The sequence below is a fragment of the Lactuca sativa genome, chromosome 6 (genome assembly GCF_002870075.4).
Source record: "Lactuca sativa cultivar Salinas chromosome 6, Lsat_Salinas_v11, whole genome shotgun sequence".
Lineage (NCBI taxonomy): Eukaryota > Viridiplantae > Streptophyta > Magnoliopsida > Asterales > Asteraceae > Lactuca > Lactuca sativa.
The window spans coordinates 61513095-61523235 of NC_056628.2; the positions used below are offsets into that span (position 1 = coordinate 61513095).

Here is a 10141-nt window from a genome sequence, read left to right on the forward strand (position 1 = left end):
TATAATAAATATTTGAGCTATTATTATAACTTATATAAGTGTCGTTATAATATTTTTTTAACTACTTGCGGTACGGGGAATCTGGTTTAAAAAGCCGCATAGGGTTGTTGGATTTCAGAAGTGCTATATGCCAAAATGGTCCTGCCCTCCGGTGTTTTATGTCTGGCCCTGTCTGCACATAATGGTTGGAAAGTATTGTTTAAACGCTTATATAATAATAATAATAAGACTAATAATTAGTCACAGTAAATATTAGACTAAAATCTAGTGGTAATAATACTAGGTTTCGTCGAAGGAAATTATTTTAAAGTAAACGAAGCGCTGTCCGAGTACCGAGTCACCACCTTCTCTGGTGAGTGCATAGTCCCTTTCATCTTACACATAGATGTGAAGAATTTTAATATAAATTACGTGCTGTGTGTGCATATTGTCTGAATACTTGCTGTCTATGCTGGGTGAAAGAGTTTTATACATGTTTTAAATGATTTAAATTGTATATATATTTTATATCTACAAAATGTGTTGGGTAAAACATGGGTAGATGAAATAGTTGTTTTGTGATAACACGATGGGAGACATCAATGTTGTCAGTGATCCAGTCATCTAGTGGAGTATAGATGGTGACCATGGGCGATACTAGACGGTCTGGTGGAACGCTACTAAGCTCGTAACCTGTAGGTGTTTTTGAACTAGGTGCTCATTAGGTATTTTGAACTGAGTGTGTTCACTACGTATCTTTGAACTGAGTGTGTTTACTAGGTATTTTGAACTAATGTGTTCACTAGTTCCTTAGGATAATCCTTAGGAATGAATGAACGAGAAATAGCTGATTCTTAGGGTAGATCCTTAAGAGTAAAGAAGATAATGGGGATGGGTAATTGGGTTTAATTGCTTGATTGTTTAAACATAATAATTATATTATTGTGGGTTGAAAACCCTATGTACTCACCAGGTTTCCCAACCTGACCCACTCAGTTTATTTATATCACAGGTGTTGATATGAAGTCACATTACACTGAGAGATTAAAGAGATGTAGATCACTAGTGTAAATAAATGTAAGTTATGTTTATGCTTATGTTTCTGTATTGACAATGACCTCCCAAATGTTTTAAAATGAATACAATACGTTTCTTCGAAAATGTTTTAATAACGTATTTATCGTGTTTTTCTGGGAACAAATTCCACAACATTTTTATTAAAAGTACTCTGATTTTTATAAATCATAAACAAAATCGGTCTTTTCTGGCCGTGAAAATGGGGATGTCACAACATATCCAACACGTAGATATCATTTTTCAGTTGGCAGTGAGAACAACTAATTTCTTTGAGTCAATGATGTTTCCTTCCTTTTATTGAAATGAAACTCATGACCAGCGTCACAGAGCTGACTAATTAAAATAATATTATGTTTGAGACCCTTGACATATGAACCATTTTTTTTAATTCGATGGATTTGCACTCAATTGTTCCAAAGCCCTTTTCTTCCCTTGTTATCATCTCCATGAGTTACTACGAGGCCATTTTTTCTAACAAAATCATTCAGGAGGGATTTGAATCTTTTCATGTGCCTAGAGCATCCACTATCAAGATACCACAAATGCTCCTATTCCTGTAGTGCTATGAAAATATGTTAGGACACGCCGACCCTTTTTTCAATCTCACTGAAGAAAGAACATTATAACAGGCAATAGGAAGATACTTTAATGAGTTTTTCTTTTTTGTCCATTTCTCATTTCTAATGCGAATACTGTCATTTCTTTTAGTATTTTCTTCAACAGTACAATCGCTTATCTTATGAGAAGTATCTCCACATCTATAACACATCGTTATACCTTATTTTTTGTTTTTGTTAGCATTATTCCAACATTTGAGTTTCCAATAGGTTGACACTTTTTCATTAATCTTACAAATTTTTGAACAAGCTTTAGAAAAAAAGGATCTATCCTCATCATAAGGTATCGAAGTGGAGAGATGACATGCTGATGTACACAAAGATTCATTAATGTTAGAGAAAGGATCATCAACTAACAGTGCAATTTGGAGAAACAATGAGTGTTTTCATGTATGGAGTGAAATTCACCATTAGAAATGAGAAATTTGAGGTACCAATGAGTGGTAGGAGTAGTAATGTCAAGGGAAAGATTTTTAATGGTGGTATCCAAGGCATTTAAATGGGTGGTACATTTTGTAAAACCATCATGAGAAGTTGTGCAATGTTTGTTGTTTGTCAATAAAACACTGATTTATATAAGTGGTACCGACAAACCTAGATTTAAAATCTCCTTCAAGTTCACTGAGAGTAAATAAATTTGGTTTAGTGTCAACTTTTTTATAGATTTTGATAGCTTCATTTATATTTTCGCGGAGAATCTTTTCACACCGAGCAGGTATCTAGGCATTTATTATTTTATTTAACTTAAGGTGAGAGTGAGCCGAATTATTTACAATACCTTGTAACTTACTTGAGAGCAACTCACTTTTATCCTTTTTTTTAGGGGTGAGCATAATAACCGGAAAACCGAACCATAACCAAATTAACCAATATAACCGAACCATAATAACCGAACCGTTTTAAAAACCATTGGTTCGGTTTCTAATTTTTGTTAACCGACAACAAACGGTTCGATTATGGTTTTATAGGTTAACCGAACCATTATTAACCGAACCGCTAACTTTATATTTTAATACATAAAAATTATGGATTATATATAAAATAATATAGTCAAACTTATTTAAGACCCATTAAAATTTCAAAATATAATTCATTAATCGTAACTTATTAGGAGACGAATGTGCAATCAAACCATCAAAGGATGATCACACAGATCATGTAGACGCACATAATTTTCCAATCATACATTGAGTGAGATTATTGATTAATGTTGTAATTCCTAATCGGCTAATTCTATAACTTGTAAACATTATTCACAATTAGTTTAATCTTCACACTCATAATCCTAATTGGAGGTTTCTCACACCGTTAATCCTAATCAAAGATTTTTTTGACTTTATAGTTCTATTGAAGGATTTTATTAATTTATAGTCAAAACTTCTAGGTAAGTTAAGTTTTGGTTCTTCTTCACTTCGTGATATTTTAAAAATGTATTTTTTTTTTTAAAAAAAATTGTCTTTTTTTATTTACTGTTTTTGACTTAATCACATTGAATGTATATAAGTGATTGTTTTTTTATCCAGATAACATGTAATATAAATGATTAGTTATTTTATTTTATAGTTTTTGATTTAATCGCTTTGAACGTGTATGGATGTTTGACTTTATTTTAATGTTAATATCAATTATCAATATATGAAGTTATTAATGTCAATTTTTTTTAATGTTTTATACTTTTTATTGAATGTTTTTGATTTTGAATGTGACTATGTGTTATCTCACTTTGAGTATCAAATGTACACATTTTATTCTATTACTATAAATTAGGTTACAAACATTAGTGTCGATGACTTTTTGTATTCTCTTTTCATTTTTTTATGCAACTATACTTTCCTCATTTATATTATTTTGATCATTATGGTTAACCGATATTAACCATTAACCAAAACCGTTAACCAAGAAAAACCATTAACCATAACCAATATTAACCATACCCAATGGTTATGAAAATGCATTAACCAATCATAATGATTATGGTTCGGTTTTGATCAATAACCGAACCAAACCGCCCCATACACACCCCTATTTTTTTTAGTGAAGATCAATATTTGTAAGAGATAGGTTTGTGACCTTAGTATTTGTTAAAACAAGAGTTTTCTAAATTTTAGTGACATTATTCATCAGTGTCTTAATTTCTATCCTAAGCGAGTTCTTTTCTTGATTAACTTTTGAGAGATGAAGATAAATAATCAAACATCATGCACTTTTCATTATCGTAATATGTGACAAATTTGTTTACATTGATATAAGGATGAAGAAACCCAATCCTTTAAATTTAATTCCTAGGCAACTTTAGTTAGACCGACGTCAAAAGTAATCAATCCGTTGCTTCTTCCTTCATCAATGAAAAATGTATAGGTACGTGCCATCAGAAACCTTTCCTTTGTTGTACCTTCATTAGATGAATCCTCATCATCTTTGTGACTTTCCACCTCTGCAGTCAATACTTTTACATCAATATTTTGTCTTTTTAGATATGCCAACAACTTCTTATATTTCATAAAATGATAGATATCGTAGGGAAGAGCCTTCCTTATAATAGCATGAGCCTTCACATCAAGAGCAACAAGACACTTATCTTCATGATCGATAAGATGAGGAAGAAGAAGACAATTTTAATCGATCAAAGTATCCTACTCTGATACCCGTTGCACAGATTCCCTTGACCGATGTTGATTAACAAAAGATAAGCGAAAGAACACAAAAATATTTCGCAAAGGTTTTTCACTAAGAAAAATATTCTCACTAAGAGAACAAGCATAAAGCTTTAGGGTTCGATAATCAACTCATGATACGAACCCTAATACATGATTATACAGTTAAAAAATACGATGTGAATCCTTACAAAACTAGGGATATCACCTAATCTATATACAAATAAAGTATATCCGGTATCCCTAAGATATCAGATCTATTAACTAACTATATATACAACATATTACATTAATATAGATATCATACTGACATGACTTTGCATACAATTCTTTACACCGGCGCTGGTGAAACGTTGGCGCTCATAGGCGCTCATAGGAGTGAGTGTGACTATTTTACATCATCAGATTCTATGGCTTGACCTTACAAACCCTGGTAAGTTTTCCCCAGTCCAGTCACATATTACCACAAAATTTGTTGGCCCCCAAATTCACGAGATTAAACTTGTGTAAAATTGTAAAGAGAAAGGCAAATATAAAACATTATGCTTGATAAGATATTAAACAGAGGGAGTACGACTACCAAAGAGATTGTTGTGTCCGAGATTAAGGATTATTACCTCTTTGAAATGCCATAAACAATTCCCGAGTTATCTGATTAATGAGTGATGAGAGAGGTCAAGAAATTTAAGAACCCATCAACAATTTGGCATATAATGGAGATTCCTCTAGAGAATTTGTTTTTGGAAAAAATTAATGATGACAAAGTGGAAGGAACATTCAATATTGGATCACAAAAGCTATTGCAACTCAAATCTGGGAAAATTTGATAATAAATCTGGTATTTTCCCAATAATGTTGTTGGAAAAGAGATTTGGATATTAATTGAGAAGGTGACATGTACCAAACACCAGAGGAATTGTGTTTGAAATTCCAGTATTGGAAACATCAAGAAAGGTATGGTTTTTGAGTGTCTAAATTGATTTTGGGTAAGCAAGCCCTAGCAACTTGCAAGAGCTCAGATCAATTTTCTTTACATAAGAAATGTTTGAAAAGTGATATTTGGATGGAACTGTAAGATTATTAAAAGAAACGTCAAGAATTTGAAACATGGGTAGTTCTTGCATTTTCTCACTTATACTTCCATTTAAGTGAATATGAAATAAGTCATAGATTTCTAAAGATGAAAGCTTTTCGATCTTATGGGGAAATGACCCTGTAAATTGGCTTCCATAAGAAGACAACTCTATTAATAGACGCAATGTGCATCTAGACAAGTTGTTGAGAAAATCAGCAAATTTGATAACAGAGTTATCGAATATCAAAACGTCCAAATCACAGATGTCACCAAGATACTTGGGTATCCCATTTTACTTGATACTACATAGAACGATAGCAAAGCTTATTTCTGGTTAATTTAGAATCATCACATGATTTACATAATTCACAGCCTTGGATAAAGATTCCACATTTACAACTGTAAATAGTATTTTCCATCTTTTAGGAGAACATAGAAAAAAGTGCAAGTTCAAATGGTATTTATTACCTTTCATATCCAGGGCCATTATAAACTCAAAGAGTAAATTACACTTCAGATATTCATTTATAACTTGGGGAGTGGGGTATCAAACCGTTTTTTCTACACCGGTCCGGTTCGGTTTCTGATGCACCTCTAATTTTAATCTTGTTTTTATATGCTACAAATATATGAATTTTTTCAAGATATCTTATTTTCAGACAACATAAGGAAAATAGCCACTCATGGTGTTGGTGGCAAATATATATTGATATTGGGGACTTAAAAACCCCACCCAAATTAGATATTGCATATCGGAAAATAAAAAATAAAAAATAGATGACAAACTACATCTGTCCACCCCTTCGCAAACTTGAAACGAGAACAACCACCTTGACATAAACCCAATCTTTGAAGCTATCAAAAAAGTGAAAAAATGAATGTCACCATCGGCGGTTGAGAAGTAAACTGCCACATGCTATCCAAAATCCAGTAGCAAAACCCATGCCCCCACCAATATAAAACCATTTCTCAAGTTCATCTATGTCTTCCTCTTTACCCTCACCTTTACCAATAAGAGGCGGTACTTTTGATTCTTCTTCTCCAGGACATTTTTTGGTAAGGGGAGGTCCACATAGACGTGCGTTTCCACTGTATGTTGAAGGTGGAAAGGACTGGAGTTGTGTGCTAGATGGGATTCTCCCTGACAAGTTATTAAATGACACGTCTAGGTCATTCAGTAAACTCATCTGAGACATGCTTGATGGTATCCTCCCTGAAAAATTGTTTCTAGATAAATCCAAAGTCAAAAGGTTTTTCATCTCACCAATTTTCTGTGGAATCTCTCCAGATAGGACGTTCTTCGACAAGTTCATGGAAATCAAGTCATGAAGACTGGTAATTTCATGTGGGATTTGTCCTGTTAAATTGTTGCTTGACAGGTCAATGCTCTTCACCAATTTCAAAGTGCTGAAGAATTCACGTTCATATCCTTGCCACTCAATCATCGCATGGTCAACATATATCTGGTGGTCAGATGCATAATTTCCTACATCTCTATAATAATCCACATCTTGTAAGAACCCTTGTTGAACCATGCTCGTAAGATTACTTAAACATGAGGGGATGGCTCCATGGAGATTGTTCATTGACAAGTCTAGAAGTTGAAGATTAGCTAATTGACATAAGTGTAAGGGGATGGTTCCAAAGAAGTTGTTTGATCTTAGGATAAGAACATACAACTTTGATAAGTTTTCCCCAATCCAGACAGGCACATTACCAGAAAACTTGTTGGCCCCCAAATTCAACGAGATTAAACTCGTGCAATTTGTTAAAGACAAAGGCAACTCTCCAGAGAAGTTGTTATTGTATAAATACAACACGTCGAGTTGTATCAAAGATCCAATTGAAGGAGGAAGCCTTCCAAAGAGATTGTTGTGTCCGAGACTAAGAACTTTTAGCTCTTTAAAATGCCACAAACAGTTCGGGAGTTGTCCAATGAATGAGTTATGAGAGAGGTCAAGAAATTCTAACAACCCATCAACAAATTGGCATATGAAGGAGATTCCTCCAGAGAATTTGTTTCTAGAAAGATTTAGTGACGACAGGGTGGAAGGAAGATTCGGTATTGGACCATAAAAGCTGTTAGAACTTAAATCTATCACCGACTCATTGTCAAAATTTGATGATAAATCTGGTACTTCACCGCTAATGTTGTTGGAAGAGAGATTCAGATAATGTAATTGAGAAGACGACATGTCCCAAAACTCTAGAGGAATTGTGTCTGAAATTCCATTATTGGAAAGATCAAGGCGGGTAAGATTTTTGAGTGTATGAATCCATTTGGGGAAGCCAGGCCCTAGCTTGCAAGAGCATAGATCAATATCCTTTACATAAGATAGGCCTGACAAATGATATGTGAGAGGAACTCTAAGATCATTAAAAGAAACGTCCAGAGTTTGGAGCCTGGGTAGTTCCCACAATTTCTCACTTATGCTTCCATTTAAGTGACTGTGAGATAGGTACAGAGAGTGGAGGGATGAAAACTTTTGGATCTCATCAGACAATGATCCTGTAAATTGGCTGTTGTAAGCAACCAACGATTGTAATGAAAGTGATGTGCATCCAGACAAGTTGTTGAGAAAATCAGGGAGTTTGACAACAACAGAGTTGTTATAGAAGAACAAATATTCCAGAGTACAGAGGCTACCAAGGTATTTGGGTATCCCATCTAACATGTTGCCAGAGAGATGAAGTTGATGAAGCTTATTGCTGGCTAACAGGCGCAACCATCGATACATGGATGAGTTGAGATTGTTGTTTCCAAGATGAAGGGACTCAATAGATGATGAAGAAGAAGAAGAGTTGAGAAATGAAGAAGAATATGGATACATCACCTGTGACAGCTCACATCCACCTAAAGATAAATATGAGAGTTTCCGGAGACTCAGAATTACATCTACCCATTCATTTGCTTTGGCTAAGGAAATCCCATCCATTGTTAGCCACTCCAAAAGAGAGAGATGAGACAACCACTCTATGTTTTCAACTCTACACATTCCAACATTTGAAAGGTCAAGGTATTGCAAGTTGGTGAGGTTTCCTAACTCTGGAGGAATCGTTCCATAAAAAGAGTTATCAGAAAGGTAAAGATAAGTTAAGTTTTTCAAGGAGCCAATGGACCTGGGAATGGTTCCATTAAGTTTATTTTGGCCAAGGTTAAGGTAGATTAATCGAGTCAAGGAACCAATGAAGGTGGGAATGGTTCCATGAAAAGAATTCCCAGAAAGATCAAGAAGATTCAAGTAGGTTAAGTTAAGCAGTGAAGGGCTAATCTCACCTTCAAGGTCACCCAAGCTAATATCAAGTCTTGTGACATGACCTGTTTGTTTGCTGCACATGACTCCATTCCAATTGCAGCAGTCATGGTCGTCAGGTGTCCATGTAGACAGAGTATCAGAGGGGTCATAAAGGGAAGCTTTGATAAGAAGGAGAGCATCTCTCTCCTTATCCAAACACTTCTTTTTCATAACATCATTTGTATCATCTCCTCCTCCTCCCAATTGGCTTGCAGTTGTAGTCACAAAGAGTGGCAAGAGAAGTGAGAAAATTACAAAAATACAAGGATTCATAATGTAAATAAAAAGCTTGCTGATTTTTGTTTTTTGTATTGATGTCTCTATGAACTGCCCCCATGAGGGGTTATATAGTCTGAAAGTGAAGATGAATGATTCTAAAGTGTGTGGCCTCAAATTTGCGGAGCATACAATGCTATAAGAAAAATCAAAGATGAAGAACTGGAATTAATGACCCCAAATTAGACGTTCGAAGACTTACAAGTCTTGCCAATTAGTATTTATTATAGATACCTTTTTTCATCTTGTGATGTCTGTCCCTAGGTAGTGCTCAACAATGACTTTTTTTTTTTCTTTTTTGGAGTGAATGAACCTTTATCGGATACGAAAAGAATCAGAATGTACAAATAATGAATCAACCCCTAATTTAACACAATTCATGAATTTCATATTTCCCCTCCATAATTAAACAATTTATGTTCATGCTCAGATAGCACACTGCCACACTTTTCCTCATAGGATTTCATATGTTAAAAAAGATCATGAAATCAATCAGATAAGTTTCAGCATAAACATATCTAATTTATGGTATCAATTAAAAGAATCTCAACAGAAACATAAACCCACTATTCAATATATTTGAAAAAAACAAAAATCAAAAGAAATGTCATTCAACCGAAAATAGAGAACAGAGCTTAGTATCTGTGATGCCCAAAAATTAGCAAGTTTTGCTGACATGGAACCTTATGTGGAAACTTTTAGTTGATGTGGAAAGATTAGAACCACCGCCAACCAACTCCATATACTTAACATCCAACTAATTTTGGGGCAAATTTGTACAAAAAAAAAAGTTTGGACAAACTGTGTAATAAAAAATAAAACATGGGCCAAAGTTAAATAAAAAACAAAAGTTGGCAACCTGTTGTACTGGGTATAGGACGTTATGGGGACTATTTCATAGTTGATGACATCTTGATGTAATAAAAGGCGTATGTTGGTCATCTGAAGATAATCATGATAGTACAATTAAAAAAAAAAAAAAAAAAAAAAAAAAAAAAAAAAAAAAAAAAAAAAAAAAAAAAAAAAAAAAACCTTGTTAACTCTAAACTTCATAGCTTCTCAGGTTTATAATTTCCTAACAAAGCTTCAAATTTGTTTAAAAGTTGGTATTTTGCAAGAAAGTAAGAGCAATGGAAAAAAAACATAATGCAATATTAGTAGTAATTT

The 10141-nt window shown here is 33.9% G+C and overlaps 1 protein-coding gene across 1 annotated transcript; it reads right to left on the minus strand.

The window, feature by feature from the left end:
• Window positions 1-6067: 6067 nt before the first annotated feature.
• On the minus strand, window positions 6068-9926 carry LOC111897764 (receptor-like protein EIX2). Its single transcript, XM_023893715.3, has one exon. It carries the CDS (start codon window positions 8969-8971, stop codon window positions 6284-6286), a length of 2688 nt encoding a protein of 895 aa, XP_023749483.1. The 5' UTR covers window positions 8972-9926; the 3' UTR covers window positions 6068-6283.
• Between the last annotated feature and the right edge of the window lie 215 nt (window positions 9927-10141).

Bases quoted from the DNA above. Each gene is read 5' to 3' on its own strand.
- LOC111897764 (XM_023893715.3), bottom strand. From the start codon at position 8,971: ATGAATCCTTGTATTTTTGTAATTTTCTCACTTCTCTTGCCACTCTTT.